Here is a 20886-nt window from a genome sequence, read left to right as displayed (position 1 = left end):
GAAATCACAGCACAAATGACAAGGTGAAACATTAGGGAAATCAAACCAAAACTATTAACTTAGTTAAATGCATAAACAAGGAAAATGCATAAATGACAGGAACACATTTGGATGTGAACAATGCCCAAGAGACATAAAGAATGCGCAGCGGACACTAATTCCCTGCACTTAAGTGATGTGATTTCCAGCCTGCATGCTACTGGTAGATATTTGCAAATTTGTCTCAAAATTTAAGTTGTTGATATTTTAGAAGATTAATGCCCTAGGACATTGTATCATGCGTTATTGCCAGAAACCTAAGAGGTGAGGAGCTGTTCTGTTGCGGGCAGGGCCCTGGGCAGGATTCTTTTTTTCCCAGAAGCAGAATTTAGCACCACATGCAAAAGCAATGGCACTTTTTGTAACAAAATTATCTAGGAATATACTTTAGGCTTTATCAGAGAGGTTTTGGGACCAACTGCTATTATATGATACGTACCTAATGAAATGTTGTGTGACTGACCACTTTTACATATACAGCTCTGAGGTTTTCCACAATCTCTTTGCCGAGTAATTTAAGAATAAATGCCGCTGCACTTCATCTTCTCAGATACCAGACACTGATTTTCAATGCTGTCTGTCTGCTCTGGGCCAGGATGCAACAACCAACTCTGTGACAGTTGTCTGCCACTTTGAATGAGACTTTTTTTTCCCTGAGGAAAATAGCCCTTTGTGGGGCAGGAGTGCAGCACTGCCAGCTTGAAAGGGGTTATTTCATCTCGTAGGCATGAATGGTGTTTGCAGTTCATGATCGCTGTGTAAGACCCAACACTGGCCCACTGTCACGGCAGAGGCATGTGGATAAACGCCGGCATAGGCAGAAAATGGGGCCAGCCCGATATGCCCATTAACTGTTGCACTTCTGCTGTGTTACTTGCAGGATGGGACCCTCATTGCACACGCAATTGCCTGGGTGTTGTAATTAAAGGTAAATGCTCTGGTACTGCTTAATCGTGCCCCTGTAAAGTGTAGGGATTCTGCTTTGCACTGTTTATGTACGCTTAACCAAAAACCCAGCCTCTGTATTTCTGTCCACGCGGTTTTCCCTGGCAATTGCCGAGGTCTGTGGATGCGTGAGCCGCTCCGGCAGCACTGTGAGGGGGCTGTTTGCGTAGCGATACAATTTTTTATGACGGCTCCGGCTGTGGGGTTAGTCCCGAAGCCGCAGCCCCTCGGCAGAGCGGCGTTTGCCAAGGGAACGGCTAAACAAAGAAAAGAAAAAATAAAAAGCCGCAGCCGGGAGCGCTCCGGAGCTTTTCATTCAGCTTCCGACATCCTCCCTCTCCCCCCCGCCCCGTGTTCTTTGTGTTTCTCGGCCGTGCGCTGTGACACCACCCTCCGCATCCCCACGCACTCATCCCCACAGCCCCCGAGCCGGTCCCGCTCCCGGAAGCAGCGGCGCCCCCGGACCCGCCCGACGGGGCGGCCGCTCCCTTCCGCCGGGCGCGGGCCGCCGGGAAGGGGAGGGGACGGGCGGCGGCAGGTGCGGCGGGGCGGGAGGATGGCGGCGGGCGACGCGGAGCAAGTGCGGTACTGCGGGAGGCTGTCCTACCTCTGCCTCAAGCTCACCCTCATCACCTACTCCACCACCTTCTGGGTGAGAGCGGCGGCTGCCGAGGCGGGGGTTGCGTCTGTGTGTGCGGCGGGCGGAGAGCGGCTGCCGACCCCGGTTTGGGGTTGTGCAAGCTTGCGGTGGTCCCGGGGCGGCCGTGGGCAGCAGCCGTAGGTCCCGTGCTCGGCTTTCGCGGGAGCGCGGAGTCCTTCGGGGTTCCTCCTGCGCAAGGCACCGGGGTTTTGCAATAATTAATGGTTCCGTCGCGGAGCCGCGGGTGGCACACCTGTGTATGTGGGTGCAGCTCCTCGGCCTTCCCGAGGCACCGGCAAACTAGTTTTGGCGCATGGGGACCTGTAAGGGTTGAAAGTTTGGCTGATAAAAATTGTTTATGCGTGTATTAAATACTGCTTTTCGCTCCAGGGGAGCTGGGCAAATAAAGCCTTTGCCCTACACAGCCGGTGATCAGTGTACAGAGTAATTCCTTTTCCGAGATACTATAATGCTTTAAAACTTAAAGGTGTGGCACACTTGTTGTCCTTAGCCAGGTGTGCTAAAAGCCATGTGCTGTCTCCTAAAAGTAGGAGAGTCTCGGAGGATGGGTCCGTGCTGTCACTACTGACTCCTCAAATAACGGCAGATTCACCCTAACCAGGCACCCCCTGTGCTGGAAGGAGCTCCTGGGGCTCTTTGTAAGGACTGTGATTCTAAAACGTGGTTTTTCAGGCTCCAGGATAGTAGTGATGCTGTCTGGCTATGTTGGCTCCAGGCTGTACCGATGTATGAGATGCTCTTAAGCTCGTTTTGCTGGGCTGTGTTTCTGCCTTGGTAGACACCGTGTTTACAAGGTAGGAACATAAAGCTTTTGGCATGTTTATGTGGCAGAGGAGGTTTAGATCCACCAGGTTTGATGGTAGGTGTCTGATTAAAGCTATGATTTAAGGATGAAGAAAAATTGAAAAGCAAAGTGCTTGGGTGTAATTCAGACTTTTTTGGATCCTGGGAATCTTATATTTTTTTTTAGCAGACAAATCAATTGGTTTAGGTTCCTGAAGTTTCCTCTGTTACTCCATAGCAGCTATTCCACAGGTGCGATTTTTGGAAAAGGGAAATTTGTTGCATTATCTTTCAAACCCTTTTCTTGCAGCATATCGTTGTGAAGGGCTGTGCATATTGCCTACCCCGCATTTTCCGTTGGCAAGGGCCCTTGCGGGTGGGATGCAATCATTAATCTGGTACGAGAAAAAGAGCCCTTCTGATACGTTTCTCTGAGTGTCCGTGGAGGACAAAGCCCCTTTTCAAGCAGCCTGAGGATTTTATTTACTCTTTGTAGTTGCTCGCTCTGGATTTTCAATGCTCTGCCCTTGTTTATAGCCAAGGGCTTCTGTTTGTCAGCTCTGCTGGGGAAATGGTTTGCTCAGGGAGGGAGAGAGGGCGGTAGGCAGGACGGAGGCTATGGGAGGGGGAAGGATGGGAGCTGATGGCGTTTGCTCTCGGGAAGGCTGGCACTGGGCAGTGTGCTCCTGGTGTTCCGGCTGAACACATGCTGTATTGTGTGGGGAGCGGCGAGTGGGTTTCTCTCTCGGAATTTTCTTTTATTCTGGCTTAGCAAAGCAGATCTCATCAGCCATGAATGTCAGTGGTGTGGTGGTTTGCCAGCTGTGCTTTTTACTTAAAATAATTAAAAAATACTGTAAATAGAAGTAAAGTTTGGCCGTGGAGTGTTGGCCCGCTTAAATTTTGGGTGATTTGTGTTCCTTTGCTGCTTTTTTGGGTTTTGATGTACAGGATGCTGCAGTCATTCGTTTCCTCCCTGATGTGTTGTTCCTCTGGTACATCTGTGATGATGAACACTCGGATTCAATTACCCAGGATTGCTTAAAATCACCAGGAACCAAGTATCAGCCTTACCCAAAAGCAGAAAGGAAATGAAAGCGTCGCTGGGAGTGCCGGAGGGGGTGTTTGCTGCAGGCCCAGTCCTTGCTGTGTCTTCCCATGTCACCTGGGGCTTTTTAGAAAACTTCTCCAGGCAGCTGTTTTGCTGGTGAATGGGGCTGTAATGTGGTTTTTCTTGCCTGGCTGAAACAACATCCAGCGTTTTAAACAGAAGGTGCTGTTGTTGAGCAGGAACTGTATTTAAGTATTGTAAGTACAGGGTTACGGCCACTGCTTATAAAGAAATGGATTTCCTTTCTCTTGGGAAAGCAATTTCTGTGCATGGAAAAGCCCCAGAGAAAGTCCCTGGTATTTGCTGGTGGATACTCATTTAATGTGAGTCAAGGCCAGTTAATTTTTCCTGTGTGAATTGCCAAACTGGGAGCTGTTGTGAGGGATGCAGGATGTAAACAGCATGTATATTGGTGGGCTGCCTACGTAAGAGTTGTGTTTCCTCCCCTAGTCACAGGAAAGGAGAGTACAGTCCCAGAGAAGAGACTCGGGTGGCATGGTTCCCAAGTCAGCACATCTGCTTGGTGTAACTAATTGCTGCTGTTGATTTGAGCATACTAAAGGTTTAAAATATCTTTATGAAATGCTTATAAAGAGAGGATAATAAAAGCATGAATCTTGATTGTAAAGAGTGAGGGTTTTAATGGTGTACTTAGCTGGGCTTTTCCCCCCCTGTAGTAGATTTTATGTTTCAAAATGGTGTAAAACTTGGAATTCCCGTGTGTCTACTAGATGATCGGTTGATCAGAGATTTTTATTCATTAGCTGATGCTTTTTCCCTGGCATAGCAACTGAGCTGCTGAATGCAGCGTGAAGCGTTTCTGTGGCATGTGCCCTCTGCATGCCGGTTTGCAGAACTGTTAATTTGGGATTGCTTGAGGGAGTTTTATTATATGGGCATTTGTTGTAGTCCTCTTCCTCGGGAGTAAACTCAGTTGTCATGTGTGAAACCTTCCAGAACAAGTGGCTTGGTGCACCTCTAGAAGAGATCAGAGGGATGGTGAGAAATCCCCCATGGGTCACAAGATAGCTTTAATCCTGTCATTTGTCTGGGATGTGACATTAACCACCGTGGTCCTTGGGACAGTAAAAGCTGTAGTGGAGGGGAATTTGATGAGGGGAATTGGGGCTTTTTTGGGGACCAAGCTGGTGTCAGAAAACAGCATGAAGTTTCTTGTACGTTTAGAATACTAGAAGTGGCCTTGGATGATGTGTGAGCAAAAATCCCAATAGAAAGGGGTGAAGATGCATATGTATATGAGGATCACTGTATGTGTCTATATATCTGAAGCTCTTAAAGTGGGAATGTGTCTTGTATTTCTACACACAGGCATCTTTGAATCTTTAAAGCAGAAAAAAAATCTTACATTGAATGTTTTGATGAGAAAACTAGGGCTAAGAAAAAGATGTCAGTAAAATGTTCTAGTCTTGAAACCACACATTTCTGAAATTCAGATAATCCCTGTCAAGTCTGAATTCCTTTGGTTTATGTCCAGATGGTGGTTTGTGTTTTTGTTTGTTTTTTTTTTTCTTTATTATTTTGGGGGGTTATTTTAATTTTTTTTTAATTTATTTTCTAAGCAAGGAAACTGCCAAACAAATGTTGACGTTGTTAAATGCTCCCTTAGCATGTTGTTAAATGCATGAGAGCCTGTCTTTAAGTTGTATTATCTGCTGCTTTCCAAGCAGGGTAAATGCAGTTGGGACACGCAGGTATCAAGTTTCTATTTTATTTTTATATTATTGCAATTATCTTCATCATCAAAGTAGAACTCCTGAATCACGTGTACGTGTGTGATCACTAGTTTTATAAACTGTAATTGTTTTGTATGGTTCTGAGATTTCTTTCCTCCATTGCTGTAGCATACTTAAACTATTTCTAACTGAGTTGTTTGTTGTCCCCTGCTTGAAAAGACGTTTATAATTTGTTACCCAAATAACTGATTTTTTTTTTAAGGACTAAAGCTAACTAACAAATCAACCATTTGGTAATAAAAAACTGTAATTACAGTTTTACAGCAGAAGTGTACAAGTGGTAAATTTGGGTACCTGTTGATTGTCCGCTGTGTTTTCTTTTCTGTAACCTTACAGCACAGTTTCTGAATTTTTCAGAGAAATTACTCTGAATTTGGTTGTGTAAAATTTGAAGTTGCTTTTTAAATAGCTGTGGTGTGTTTATTGTTGTGGGTGAATCCTTCTGAGATTTTTAAACAATAACTTGGTGGCATTTCCCATGTATTGTCCTTTGGGCTTACTATAAGTTTCTGTAGAAAATCACAGATTTCCAGTAAGTTATTATTTGTTATAAGATGTCCCATAGTTAAAAAAAAAAACTAAGTCTTTGGCTCACAGTCTTGCAAGTTGAGTATGTCTTGTGTTTGTGTAGACCTTTGTCTGTGATACAGCATGTGGTAACCAAAAGCCTCGTATGATTAAGAAGTGTGCTTTCCTTGCCGTTGATGTGTGGGGAGCAGACTTGGGGTTCCTGTGGAAATGTTGCCAAAGCGATTGATTTGAATCTGGTCTCTTCCCTGGGGAGGTGCCTGGCAGCTGGAGTTGTCAGTAAAGTCTTTCCATTGCAATTTTCATGATTAAGTATTGTGGGATTTGCTTTTTATTGTAATTTAGCATGATTCAAAGCGACTTTTTCAGCATGCCATAGATTTAATGCCAAATGATTTTGACTGAGCATTGATTATTTTGATCGAAATATCTTTACCTTGTTAAATGCAATGCATTGTTTTGCTTGACAGCTTCAGCTGGTGGTTACTCAAGAAAATGATGTAATTTCAAACTTGTTCTTTTTAAAGAATATCAGTGCATTTCCCCTGGTGACAGGAGTGGAGGCATAGGATCCACCTGCCTGTATTTGCTGAGCCTAAATAAAACAGGAGGTGATCTGAAGGGATGTTTAAGCTGTTCGTTGCAGACTGACTTAGAAATTGTGTTATGTTTGAGGCATATATGCATGTTCACACACACAGACGTGCAAAGAAGGAACGTCAGAGCTGTGGTATTTGCTAGTATATGTAATGTATGTGATCTCAGATGGGTAATAAATTACATTTCAAACAGTGGTGTGTGCTTCAGTTTGTTTAACTTCCCCTGTGTTAAAACTGTATTACATATATTTTGAAATGAACAAATCTCAGGTTTTTTCTAACTTAGCTTTTCTCTACTTTAGTATTTTTGTTTGGTTTGGTTTTTTTTTTAATTTTCTTCATCCAAACTTGTGGTTTGAGGTTTTCATTGTTTATAATGAATTCTGAAGTGAGTAGTCACAGGTACATGTATACTCACAAAATGTCATCTCTGTGTTTACTGGGAGAAGGAGTAACATCTGTGCTCTTCTCTTTTTCTGTTCCAGGTGATCGGAGCCCTTGTCCTTGCGGTTGGGATTTATGCAGAAGTTGAAAGACAAAAGTACAAAACTCTAGAAAGTGCCTTTCTAGCCCCAGCAATTATTTTAATACTTTTGGGCGTTATAATGTTCCTGGTGTCTTTTGTGGGTGTGCTGGCTTCTTTAAGAGACAATTTATGCCTTCTTCAAGCAGTAAGTGTTGGGTTTTTTAATCTTAATTTTTAAGGCTCATTGCTTTTGCTTTTCAGTGCCACCTAAATCCAAACTAATAACTGTGCATTGGAAAAAAAAGATTTAATAACATTGCTTTTTTGATTTTTATTAAACATAAAACTGGTTTATGGCAGTGGTCCCCTAAAACTGTGATATGTGGGTGTCCTTCCAGCAGGGAGAAGCAGTATTTGATCTTGCCAGCGATAGGACAGACGAGGGTCAGAGCCTAGTGCTGAGCAAACTATTTTCTAATAGTTAAGGACTTTATGGAAAACAACCAGGAATGTGAATTATCAGCCAGTGTGGATATTGTGCAAACTCAGCTGTTGACATACCATTTAATGCTAGCCTGGCACCACAGTGCCTGCTCTTTCTCTGGTCTGGCCATACTGTAGGTACATGCCCTGCTTAGGGGAGCTGTGTTAGGGAAGAGGAAATCTTGCTGCCCCTTGGCTGGAGGAAGAAGCGAAGTCTGGCTGCGGCTTCTCCCCACCAGTAGGGGGGCATTTCCTAAAGCTGGGACCTGCTTGCTGGGACAGTAAGTGCAGAGATGAGTTGTGGTCTCTGATGTTTCTCCAAACACTACTTGTTTCAACCCAGAGGAGGCTACTAGGGAAAGAAACCTGAGCTCAAGCTGACATCTGTCAGGCTGGCGGTGGCTGGGGTCTGTCTGCCTTTGTCTGGGAAGTGAAATACAGGGAGGAGATGTAGAAATGCATGTTACAGCGTTAGCTATGTAGCACCATAGAGCTTGGAGAGAAAGGGCCTAAGGGAGAAATGAAAGGGACATTTTTTTCTCTCCAGTTCCTCTGAAAGGGTAAATTTTAGGGAAATTCCTATGTAACATTGTGGTTGCAGATGGAAGTTGCGCATATGACTAATTAAAAATAAAGCATGAAAACATGATTTTCACCTTGATGGCAGTTCAGTCTAAAGGAATGCCAAGTGCATGGCATGTTATGTCTGAAAAAGCAAGAGGTAACTGTGGATTTTGAAATTATGCTGGAATTTTACTGAGTTGCACTGGTCCCTAGGCACTGGTGGCTTCTTTCACTCTGAGTGTGGTGGTGTGTCTTCATCTGATGCCAAGGCTGTTTTCTGTCCCCATTGTGGCAGCAAACTTGGTGGGCTGTTTAAATGAAGAAAGTCCCTCGTATCTGGTCTTGGTCTGATTCCGGATTTAGCAGGAGCAAAGATATGTCTGGTGAATTCATGACACTGATACTGGGTATTGAGAGCACAGAAATTAAACCATCTTTGGGGGCAGACCATTAGAGATTATTTTCAGATGAGAGATCGTAAAACTTTGCTGCTGCTGAAGTTCATTGATAAGAAGCAGACCTAAATTCACATAACAGCCATATTTTATGCCTAAAGAATCCTTTTGGTTGGAAAAACATTTCAAGTACTGACACGTCACAGCCATCTCATGGTGTTGCTATGGATTTCCTCATATTATTTATATTTTGCATGCATTTTGATGAGTAGTCACAGATGCATATGGTGTGGTCGTGTATGAGTGCATTTGTGAGCTTGTGTATATACACACACACAAATAAATAAGAGCTAGCAGATGCAGTTTTTCTTACCGCTGAGCACTGTAACCCTGCTAGTGTCAGTCGTGCAGCCTCTCTGCTCAGCTGGCTTGGTAGTGCAGTTCACTCTTATGAAGCAACACACCAAAAGGTACTAAGCCCAGAAATTTGCTTTGATTTGACACCAGCAATATAGTAGAAGCTGGTTTAGATTATCCTGAAGCATTGCTTTACCCAAGAAATGAAAGCTAACAGGTAAGTACTGGTTTTGTAGGAAGCATAAAAACGTCAAGTTTGGTGTGGTTTGTCCATCCCATTAGTATGCTTCTCTGGGATGCTGTTATGGAGAGAAGTATCTTGGCATTATAAATGCATCTGTTGGTTTTGAGTCTACTCAAAGCAGAAAAATAATGTGTTTGCCAATTTGGCAAAACCCAGAATGACTCAAGTGTGGAAAAAAGGCTTCCTTGTGACATGAACAGTTTTATAAAGCCGTAGTTTTATATCTTTTTTGAAACGACATCTCATATGCAGAAAGCCGAGTATGTTGGCAATTGAATGTTACACACATAAGGACACTAACTGAAAAAATAACGGGTTTGTTCTGTGGAAAGACTCATTTGCTATTGGTTTTCTGCAGTTCATGTACATTCTTGGTATCTGCTTGCTGATTGAGCTGACCGGTGGAGTGGTGGCCCTGATCTTCAGAAATCAGGTGAGCTGCTTGTGTTTAGGTTTTGATCACCAAGAACATAACTCGCAATCCATGATGTTACACCTGTGCTGCTGAGCAAATAAAAGGTGTTAAAATTGTCACCTGAGCACTAATGGATGGAGGCCTGAAGGCATTTGCCACCCATTCCGGAGATGAATTCCAGATTAAATAATATGAAGAAAATCTGGTAACTCTGAATGTACAATTCAGGCAAAATGAGTTTCCAGCTCTTCAAGTGTTGCCAAGTGCTTTTTTCTGATTTGCCATATGGGCCTGAAACTGCCAATATGGGAAGTTTCCAGCTGGATTTGGAAGCTGTTATTTTGTAGTGGCCAAAATGTTTTATGTTACCTGTAGGACAGCTCTTCCCTGCCTCATCCATAAGCAACATAACTAATTTCTGTGGGTGACCTCATCATTTATAAGCATGCTCTAACTGTATAAACCTCTTAGTTTTTTCTAAACAGAAAGAAGCAGACTTTTTTTTTTCCGCTGTTAGAAATGCTTTGAAACATAAATATGTTAACTATGGCAAGTACTGAATTTCCATGCTTTGATTTTTTTTTCTCATCTTGCAAGATATGAGCATTAAAAGGAGATGATGAATAATAAGATCTCTTCCCTCTGCACCCCAACCTACTGATCTCATTTCCACAAAAAGAAGTCACACAGACTATGTTACACGTTATTAAAAAAAAATAAAATAAAGCTTTCTTTTTTTAAATAACAACTGATGGTTATTTTGAAATGGTATAATGTTCTCCCTAGCGTTTTCTTCTCACTCCATGCTGAACTGGAGTTGTGAACTTGGCTGGTGAGAGCAGAGGATGAGGTATCTTTGTTTCTAGAAGCCATCATTAGCCATTGCCATAGGTGTCACCTTAGCCCTGCACAGATTTATTCTGAATTGTGGTGGGAGCCCCAGCCTTGTCTGAAGGGAACAGATCAGCCTGCCCGGTGTAGGAGCGTGGGCCTCATGGGATACAGAGAACTTGGTTGACAGAAAATGAAGTAAATGCCAAAGACGGTATTTGCTGAGAGGGTGAGGAAGAGTTGCTGTTGACTTTTGGACAAAGAAAATGTATTGTTGGGGGTTTTGTGCAGTAAGCATTTTCCTGACTCATGTATTGGCTGTCTGTGGAGGACATCTATGTTTAGGTCTCTACTTGTTTTACAAGGGGGAAGTTCGGGCTAGTATGAGGAGGAGAAGGAAGTATTGAACAAAAGCTTTAAATGCTGATTGTTTTGCATGTCTCTAATTTTCCTAATTTCTTTCTCTATTTCATTTTCAAATCTGTATAGTCTAAATGAGGTGATAGAGGTAGTGTGAGAGTTGTCAGTATTTGCTGCTGTTTCTTCTTTGCCAGTTAGGCTAGTCCTGAAAAATCCCATGTTAATCCTAAACAACAATGTGATAATTGATTTTGTTCTGCTTTGTTTCTCAGTGTTGCAGTTTGTAATACTGAGAAAATGAGCAGGTGTATTTCAGGTTTCTTTCTGACCTGTAAGGATTTAACTTGGATCGTTTTAGCCACTGGATTAAAAGGAGAGTTGTTACATTCTGGTTATGATTCATCCCAGTTTTTGCCATGCTGTGATTGTGCTGGATGCTGAAAACTAAATACTCTTTTTCTGGAGTATTTCTTTTTTTTTTTCCTCATCTGCTGAACTTAAAAACATTTTGTTGATTTCTAGTCTGCCAAGCTGAAGAGACACATTTTATATCAGCCACTGATACATCATTTTATGTCAGCCACTGCTCCTCTGCCATAGTTCTCAAAACAGTCACTGTAAAATGCACAGCTACTACTTTTTTTTCTGCTTAAGGTGGAATAAAGCTCTTTATGTGGCAGTTATGGGGTCCTTGGAAAATTAAATGGTGAAAAGAAAACTAATGGAAAGGAAAATTCATGCAATATGGGAGCAGGGACACAATCAGCTCTTGTTGCCCAGGGCATGGTGAAGAACACTCCTGGTGCAAAGACCCAAAACCACCTTTCTGTCACCAAAAGATGATGGGGATCCCCAGTGTCTAGTGGGAGGGATCCTTCCTGGGCATAACAGGACCATCACTGGGAGATGCTTGGAGAGTCTCAGAGAAGCAGCACCTTGCTGAGGAAGTGCTATACTGTTAGTGCCTCTCCAGCAGTGAGGCTGCCTCCTTAAAAGAGAATGGATGGTCAGGCCCTTCAGGACTGATTTATGATTTATTTTAAACTGGTATTTCTTTTTTCCTTTAAAAAAAAAAAAAGGGTTCCTTTCTTTTTGTGCTTATCAATTGCACTTGTCACTTTAACCTGCTTTTGTAGTTTTGTTTTGGTGTATATAACCTGTGAACCTTGTTTTGCCTTCCAGACAATCAACTTTTTGAATGATAATATTAGAAGAGGAATTGAGAATTATTATGATGACTTAGACTTCAAAAACATAATGGATTCTGTTCAAAAGCAGGTTTGTTTTGTTTTCTTTTCTTTTTTGTGATTAATTCAGTGTGGAGATGCTGTAGGTTGTTGGTGACAGCTTTGAGCTTTTCGAGCCCTGAGATAATCAAGTTTTTGTTGATGAGCGGGATGAGATCTCAGATGTCATCTGTTATGGTATCGCTGTGGTCAGGGCTCATCCAGCATCCCAGCTGTCATTTGAAGCACTCAAAATCACTTCAAGAAGAAGGGTGCAAAATGCAGCTTTGGCTTGGTAGGTGTGATTCGGATGCTCAAGGCCAGATCCTGCAAACAGGTAGGCTTATAGGGGCCTCACAGCTGGATTATGACAAATTCAGCCTAAATTCCACCCAAGCTCTTGTGCTCAGTGTTTCTGCCTGCCAGTCCAAGGCATTCAAAAGCATCTCATGAGCAGGAGGCTCTGGGTAATGAGAAATTAGGTGGCAGTTAGGCTGTTTGAACCTGGGATGTTGTATTTTCACTTGAGGGCACATAGCAAGCTCTTTAATGAGGTGGTTATTTAAAGGCAATGTCTGTGGAAGTATATATACCTGTAATTAAAATTCAGAAACTGTGTTAGGCCCAGCTGAGCATTACTTAATGGCACGTGTAGTTGACTCACAGCCTTTTTTTTCTACTAAGGCTGGTCTGTTGAAATGTTTATTGGATTATTGAAGAGTTCTGCCACGCAGCTCAGAGGCTATAGAAGCAGCAGAAAATGTTCAGAAATGTGATGTCAGGGCTCATGTGATGTCAGTGACCATGCCAAGTAATGATTAAAAAGAAAAGAAGTTAACTTAGGAAGTGATACGTGCATTTTATGACATCGTTATGGAGATGGCAGCCTGCTTTGAAAAACAAAATCAGCACGGAAAGTCTGTCAAAGGCAACCAATCCTGAGGAAATGTTGTCATTAGATTTCATAATGCTTTAAAGTTTCCATGCACTGCCCAACATTATGTGTATGTACAGCTAATATACATTTCACTGATTAAATATACTGCTTCTTTCCCCTTCATTTAGAATATAAAGTGAATATTTGTAATATTGTCAGTGTAAACTCAATGTATTTGTTTGCAGCTTTCAGTTTTACTAAATTACACCCAAAATGTTTTGGTGAAATTATTTTTGTGCCTTATAGCAACACCTGTCTTTTAGACTCATTCAGAAATGTAGTCACAATCCTAGAACAGAATTGAAGAGGTGTATTACAGCTCGAGATGGAACAAACACAAAAACATTGCTTAATGATGTCTAGAACTGAAAGGATAATTTTTCAGCCTGGAAAAGATGAGAGGTGGAATGTAGCACCGAGCACTTTGCTCTGGCACCATGGGTAATAGCTCGATGAGTGACAGAGGAATGCTACCTGTGTCTTTTAGTTCTTTTCAGTTACATCTGTCATATACATTTGTATGTACCCTGCTGATAAAATGACAGAATTGCTGGGTACCTCAGTAGTCTTAAGATTATTTTATTCTTACTTTGTTTTTTACTTCTTAGAAGAGGTTTTATCTATCTATTTATTTATTTATTTTTACCTTTGCCTTTTGTGTCTTTTTTTTCCAGTTTAAGTGCTGTGGTGGAGAAGATTATAAAGATTGGTCACAAAATGTGTACCACAACTGTGCAGCACCAGGACCGCTGGCCTGCGGGGTGCCCTACACTTGCTGTGTCACAAATAAAGTGAGTCCCAGTATGTCAACATCGTGGCTATCTGCTGGGTCACCACTGTTTGCTTAAAAAAAGTACCTTAGTTTAGAAAGTCTGAGAGAAGAAGTGGAGGAAGAGGATCCCTCCTCAAAACAGGAGCTATGGATCCGTTGGTCTTGACAGCCTGAAAATTAAAAAATAAAGAATTAGATGTGTCAGCTCTGGTCCATCTTCCTGTGCCGCTGTGCAGCGCAGTCCTAGAAATGCAGAAGGTATCTGGGAGCTCCTCTAACCTCATGGGTGCCTGGACCAGGGCTGCTTAAAATGAAGTTTTGCTGGTGTTTCCCCAAGGGTTTGTGGCCCCAGCTTTGCCAGGAAGCCTGGGCCCCTATTGCTTCCATGGGTGGGGGTTGGAGTGATGTGCACCAGCTGCTGTATGAAATAAAAACCAAACAATGACCACATCTTCCAGTAAAATCCAGAAATGTGGGCAAATTACCTCAGGGTCAGTGCGTCCTTGTGGGTGCACATCTGGACTCGAGCTGCTGCTCTGTCTCTGCCCTAACCCAACCTTGAAAACTGCTCATCTGCCACCCTGTAAGTCCTCCCTGGAAGGACACCTTGTCAGCTGGAATCTGGACCAGTTTCTCAGTCTACGATAAACTGGTATTACCTGGTGCTGGCAGCACTTGAGCAGGCGTGAAGTTCCATGTAAAGGTGTGTTATAAAAATGTTCACACTTTGATTTCATTGTTCTTCATTTGAGGGATGGATGTAATCCTGAATTTGATAAAGAACTATTCCTCCACTTAAAACCAGTATGGGCAATCCCTGCCTCACTGGGTTTTGGTCTTTGATCTGAACGTGAGACAGAAAATTGAGTATGTGTAAGAGCAGATTCAGTAGAGCTCATGATGGATAGCCTACTGGTGCCTGTTACGCGCTGCCCTTTCAACATCTGTCTTGAGCATGGCTCTTTCATTAAAAAAGGGAAAATAAATGCAGTAATTATGTATGTAATCCTGCTAGGCGTTGCTGAGAAATGTGTATAATATGAAGATGTTTATTAGGTATGCTTACACATTTTTTGTATATGAAAAAAAGTCTGTTTAAATCTCTGATGAGCTTTGATTTGTTCTCAGAAACCAAAAGTAAACAGTTATGCTTTAAGTCTTAAGTGTTTGAGAATAAGAAAGTCGTGTATATGAAAATAGTATTTGCTGAACCACAGCTGAGTGGAAGAGCTCAGGATTTTGCCCGCAGTTGATGGTAAAGGAAGATAGAGCTGGCTAGTAAAGAGCAATCTGGCTTTTTAGTGGTCATTCAAAATACTGCTTGTTTTTCTGTAGCTCTCATTTCTCTCTTGAAGTCTTATTTTAACAGGTTAGTTCATGTGTGGAAATGCAACAGTACTGTGAAAGTGGAGCACTGCAATAACCAGTGTCTAACAATACCAGGTGCCTTTCCAGCAGTGGCACAAATAATCAAACATGTTGAGGATTTCACAGGCAACCTGTCTGGCAGGAAAGTGCTAAAACAAAAACTTCTCCAAGGAAAACAGGATATTCTCTATATGCTTCATTGGCGACAGGGGAGCAGGGGGTGAGACTACTTGCTGCCTAAGGTAGCCTGCAAAGTGCTGTGCTCAAGAAAGTTAATCAAAAGGTGGGGAGAAGCCCCAGAATAACAAGTAAACTTCTTATTTAAGAGCAGGCTGTTCAGCAAGACGCTGCAGTGCTGCAGTATGTTAGGGCTTATGGCTTTGCCTCACTGGGATGCCATTGATGTGCCTTGTGAAGTCCAAGTGGCGCGGTCGTGTGCTCAGCAGGATGATACTAACACTGTAGCTGTATGGCTAGCTGCCTTGTGAAAACAACCCAACCAGAAGATACATAAATCTTGTATGTTTGACAAATGCTTCCAAATACAGGCTGGTTTCTCTCCTGGAAAACTGCAGATACGGTCTGTGATTACTCATTTGCTTTGTAGTCATGGAAAACTCCTGCTAATATTGGAGGTTGGATTCTGAGCCTCTGAAACGCTAACATGGGCCAGGCTCATGCTAGGGAGGTCTGAAGGGACTATTTTTTAAGTCAAAGTGTTTATTAAAGACTTACACTAGTATAGCAGATAAAAATGAGTCCCCAAATGCCTATGAATATCTGTTTCTAATGTATTTATCTCCATTGCATTATTTTTTGTGCCCTGTTAGCAAATACTGTGGTTAAAATTAAATTTTGTGACTGTATTCCTGTGGTCACACATTTTGGGGATGGTGAGGATGGCTGTGCATTTGTCCGTTAGGCTCAAGTGTTTTGTAAACATGAAATCACAGCAGACACAGCAACACGCTGATGCCTAGTATCGCAACCTTTGACTTCCAAGGGTATTTATTACCTGTGGTTGACAGATGGGTACCGCTCACATTTCCCCAAAGGTCCTGTGAAATAGTCAGAGGATCTCTTTAGGAATACACTGACCCTTTTTGCCAGCCAGTTGTGTTTTCAAACTGAGAGCCTGGCTTCTGGGTGGAGTCTCTGCCATTCTGTAAGATACGTCTTCCTTCCATCTTTGCAAACATCCCTCTTCCTTCCTGCGGAGGTGGACTGGGCACCCCAGGCTCAGAGGCCGGCAGCATTTAGAAGTCTCATTTCTACATCTTGTTTTAATTTTGAGGGAGGTTGTATCAATGCAGCAGAGTTCACTCTGCCTTGTTTTCCTCATTTGCATGTTCTTGTTTTCTCTCATGTCTTTGGCTTTGTTCATTGCTTCCTCTGATGCTGGTGGGCTTTGCACTGACCGATTTGCAAGTGAAGGATGGTATTTTCAGGTTAGCTTTGCCAGACTAGGTAATGCTTGTTTCACATGGGATCCATGTGAAACATTAAATGGATACACAAAAGGCATTAGGAGTCTGTGATGAATGCAAATGCTCTGTCTTCTTTTTTTTTTTTTAATTAATGAATTTTGTATTAGTATGTATAGAGATATATAAAAATATATTATAGAATCAGAGAATCAGAGAATAGTTAGGGTTGGAAAGGACCTTAAGATCATCTAGTTCCAACCCGGTGCCATGGGCAGGGACATCTCACACTAAACCATGTCACCCAAGGCCAACCTGGTCTTGAACACTGCCAGGGATGGAGCATTCACAACCTCCCTGGGCAACCCATTCCAGTGCCTCACCACCCTAACAGGAAAGAATTTCCTTCTTATATCCAACCTAAACTTCCCCTGTTTAAGTTTTAACCCATTACCCCTTGTCCTATCACTACAGTCCCTAATGAAGAGTCCCTCGCATTCATAGTATTGGATGTTATTTGGGGTTTAAATAGTTCTGAGCTTAAATTTGTCATTGTGGTGGTATGATGGCTATGTTAACCCCCAGTTTTCTTAAGAAGATGTGTTAGTTTATTAAGACCTTAAAATTAAAAGCAGCTGTTCTGTGGAAACAGCTGTTACATACAGCTCTTGTCATAGCTAGCTTTGGTTTCTTATACCATGCTGGTTTTGCTGGCTAGAGATGGTTCAAACATCTGTGTCATGACAGACTGACAGTACTGGTTTCTCTAAAATAATGTATAGGTCTATTTAAATCTGACCCTGGAGCTTAAAAATAGACTGGTGTTGGACTGGAAATTAACCATGGTGGTGTTTTATATGAACTGAGTGAACACAAGGAGAGTAAAAATAATGTTTCTGTAATTTTGGTTTTCTGCTACAGTTTATATTTGGTTGTTTTGTTTTCAGACTGGCATTATCAACACTATGTGTGGATACAAAACCATTGACAAAGAGGTAATGTAACCAGTGTTCATCCTATTGAGGGAAAGGGTGGTGCTTCTCTGTATGGTTTAAATCAGTTATGTGTCTTCTGCATGCTTTAATCTACCAGACAGTTAAATCAGCAATTAGAATTATTTTATCTGGGATAACTTTCATATATTAAAAAAAAATAATCTTGATTGATTGTGTTACCTTCCCTTCTCTGAATCTTCCGCAACTCCTTGTTTGGTGTCCATGGAGCACGTCTTCCCAAAGCTCATCCCCTTACGCTAATTGCACAATTAATGCAAAGAAAGCTGCTTTCATGCTTTCAAGTAGTGACTTCAGTTGAGGAAAGCTTTTAATAATTAAAAGTGAAAGTTTCTCACTGAGTAAAATTGGCTTCAGTGAAGCTAACTTAGCTGGTTTTACATCCCAGTAGCGGGTGTTTTATATTTAAGCCTGTAATAGTTATTCCTGGAAGAGGAGTGGGACTTCCAGGTAGTGTTGGCAGCCCTCTCCTCCCTCCAATCTTCCCTCTTGGGAGCAGCCCCAGTGACTCCATAGTAGAGACTGCCCCTTCAAGGCACTAATTGCAGGGTGATTAAGAAGGGAAATTGGTAATTGGATCTGCCACAAGTTCTCCACTCTTAGCTTTGGAGTGCTGGTGCAGGGGGTAGGTCTGAAAAAGCCCCCCCTCCCCAGCTTATTTGAGGCACTTGGTGCACAATGCCAGCTTCAGTTGTTGGTCTTTGGGATTACCGGTTACCTTTACGTGTGACCTGTCTTCATTTAGATTCATTGATTTATAGCTTAATCACCTAAATGCTCCAGCCTGGCTCTAACGCCCAAAGCACTTAAGCATATTCTTAACTTAACCCCATTCATCTGCTTAGCACTCTTTGTAGCCTCAAGTGTTTTCTGTATTATGGGTGGGGGTCACGGTGCAGCACAGCTTGCAGGGCTGAATCTGAAATCCTCTTGTTCCTGCCTTTTTTAGAGTCTGTTGCAAAGCACTTGGTTCGTATTTTCACACTGCTGTGCTTTCGACTTGGAAGCAGAGATAAAAGCTAGAGAAAGACTTCTCTGCTTTCCAGGTGGTCCAAAATGAGGATTGGATGTATTTCTTTTAGAAAAGTATTTGCAAAAAAAGGTTGGTCTCTTTTCTTAAACAAACAAACAAACTTGCTCAGGTGTGGAACAACTTAAACTCAGAACAATTAGCGATGAGGTCTTTGTGGAATTCAGTGGGTTTGAAGAGATGGAAAGGAGGACCAAGTTTGCCTCCCTGAACTCTGAGTTACCCTGTGCTACTTTATCATACACCAGTGCAACTGCCTGTTTGAACCTTTGCTCTGTTATCTTGCAGCGCTTGAGTGTTCAGCATGTTATATATGTCCGAGGATGCACAAATGCAGTGCTTATTTGGTTTCTGGACAACTACAGCATTATGGCTGGTGTGCTGCTTGGCATATTGCTACCCCAGGTAAGAAGGGGTCAGTGTGTTAACCGTTAAAGGGAGTATCTGATTTGTTGCTAAGTATGCAAAATCCCATTTGACTATATTTAATTATGATTTTTTTATTTAACATAGCTTACAAGCTGAGGTGGCGTTCCAGTAACTTAGTAGCACTACTGCAATATATTGCAAGATTTGGTGGGTTAATTTGGTTTTGCTTGGGTTGTTTTAAGTCTTCTCTGCCTAGCTGCTGCCACTGAGACTTTCTAATGCTCTGAGGCACAGGAGTGGTAATTCTTCTGCTGTATTAGCTCTTCACAAAAGTGATCCATTTGTACCCCTATATGCAAAGAAGAACAACACAACAGTCACTTAGTTTCTGTCTGTATATATACTACATACCTGCCCCCACAGATGCGTGTATACATAATTTGTAAAAGCTGCTGTGAGAAGCATTAGATAAGCAGTATTTGATCTCTGACTAGAGATGCCACTTCTTTCCGCAGTTCCTGGGAGTGTTGTTATCCTTGCTTTACATAACTCGGGTGGAAGATATCATCACCGAGCACAAGCTGAGTGAAAGACTGTTTGAAGAAGCGCAGCAGAGCTCTGCCCCGGAATTTGCTGGAGCCGGCTGCTGCATGTGTTACCCAGGGTGACTTCAGGTGTATTCAGCTCCAGTGTAGCTGAAAAAAAGGGCAAATCCGCCTGTTGTGGTTTGTGCTGACTGTTACAGACTGTGGGTGTAATGAATCAGCCAGCAGACCCATGGTGGGTCGGCAGCGTGCCGGTACCTCCGTAGCCTCGTCCCTCTCAGTGTGTCTGGACACACCAGAAGGGCTCCGTGCTGCCGACGATGCTGCTGCGGTATCGTGACACTGCTGGAAGGTGGGCTTGTGGATCGTTAAATCTCTTTTGAATGATTGCTGAGTGATATGCAGCCGGGAAAACTGTTCTGGGAAGATTTGAAGGTAGATTTCTAGGAAGAGCCTTTGTGTCTTGGGATGTCATATTTAAATGTTTGCCCTTTCCAACTTTATTTTCTTACTCTTTCCAAAAAGGATTTCTTACTGATCTACATGGTGAATATTAAACATGTGTTTAATAATATTTTATGCTAATTTTGATGAATTTACTGACAATAATGGATGTGGTGCTGAATGCTGTCATTGCTCAGTCTTTTGTGCCTTTTAATAATGGGGCGAATGCCAGTGTCGAATCAGCCAGGTAATGCTTGATGTATTTTTAATGCAATTTATTACTGTCTGTGTTTTGTATAAACTTACAGGATGTTTGAGTCTTGTATGTACTGTATTTTTCCCTTTAGTAAATTAACTAAGTGATTTATGATTTTCTTTTTTTGTTGGACTTCTGTATGTTGAGATGTTTCTAAATTTTATTCTTGTCAAAATAAAAATAATATTTTTTTTAAAAAGCACAAAGATTTTTCTTAAAATACTTTTAATTTTCTTATCTAAGTTAAGCCTGTCCCTCAAACACTGAATCAAAAGGTAGAAATGCCTTGGGTAATATCCTGTCTTTTTTAATCTCTTCTGGCACTCCACTAAGCTACACAAAGCAATATTTGATATTGTTCTCTAATTGCTGCTTTTCTTCTGTGCCTCTCTTTTTTATGATTTATTAATTAATTTCTTTATTAAATTTCCTTGTCCTGTTTCCTGCTTTCTTCAGAACTCAGTGTTTGCTGCTTAGGTCTCTGACTTCACCAAGGATTTCTGAGGAAGCTTCATGCGTTTCCGGAAGCCAAAGATTGACTTACCCACTTCTTCAATGTTTCTGACAGTTTCTAGAGAGATCCTGCAGCATTATCAAGCCCACCATCCAGAGTGTGAGGTTATTTCATACACAGCGCACTCTAGCGTTGGATCCTGCACATGGTTACATATTCCATTCTTTCAGATCTTGCCTAAATATTCCTTGTCTCTGTCCTGAATAATGTATTTGGGTAAATTAAGAAGCAAGGTGTGCTTGAGAGTGGATTTGTGTGCAAAGAGAAGAAAGAGAAAAGGAGGGAGCAGCTTTGGAGGACCGAGCTGACTGCTGGTGAAGGGTAAGAAGATCGAAGCCAAAACTGGTTTATTGAGGAGAGTGGGCTGGGAAGATGGGACCCGAAAGCATCAGGAGCTTAAAGTATCACCAGAGGCAGAGCTGTGCCCTGCCCTTTAGCAAGAGGGGGCTATAG

The 20886-nt window shown here is 42.2% G+C and overlaps 1 protein-coding gene across 1 annotated transcript; it reads left to right on the top strand.

Moving 5' to 3' along the window:
- Positions 1-1146: 1146 nt before the first annotated feature.
- On the top strand, positions 1147-20125 carry TSPAN15 (tetraspanin 15). The gene is made up of 8 exons (XM_062611668.1): positions 1147-1636; positions 6906-7091; positions 9288-9362; positions 11718-11813; positions 13373-13489; positions 17210-17257; positions 18594-18710; positions 19190-20125. The coding sequence occupies exons 1-8, from the start codon at positions 1169-1171 to the stop codon at positions 19340-19342; spliced, it is 1260 nt and encodes a 419-aa protein (XP_062467652.1). The 5' UTR covers positions 1147-1168; the 3' UTR covers positions 19343-20125.
- Positions 20126-20886: the final 761 nt, after the last annotated feature.

Source organism: Pezoporus occidentalis, unplaced genomic scaffold (genome assembly GCF_034315485.1).
Source record: "Pezoporus occidentalis ecotype Australia unplaced genomic scaffold, CSIRO_AGI_Poc_V1 ctg155, whole genome shotgun sequence".
Lineage (NCBI taxonomy): Eukaryota > Metazoa > Chordata > Aves > Psittaciformes > Psittacidae > Pezoporus > Pezoporus occidentalis.
This window is presented reverse-complemented; position numbering and strand designations above follow the sequence as displayed.

Bases quoted from the DNA above. Each gene is read 5' to 3' on its own strand.
- TSPAN15 (XM_062611668.1), top strand. From the start codon at position 1,169: ATGACGGCTCCGGCTGTGGGGTTAGTCCCGAAGCCGCAGCCCCTCGGC. The intron at 1,637-6,905 runs GTGAGAGCGGCG...TTTCTGTTCCAG, and splicing joins CCTACTCCACCACCTTCTGG to GTGATCGGAGCCCTTGTCCT. The intron at 13,490-17,209 runs GTGAGTCCCAGT...TTTTGTTTTCAG, and splicing joins CTTGCTGTGTCACAAATAAA to ACTGGCATTATCAACACTAT.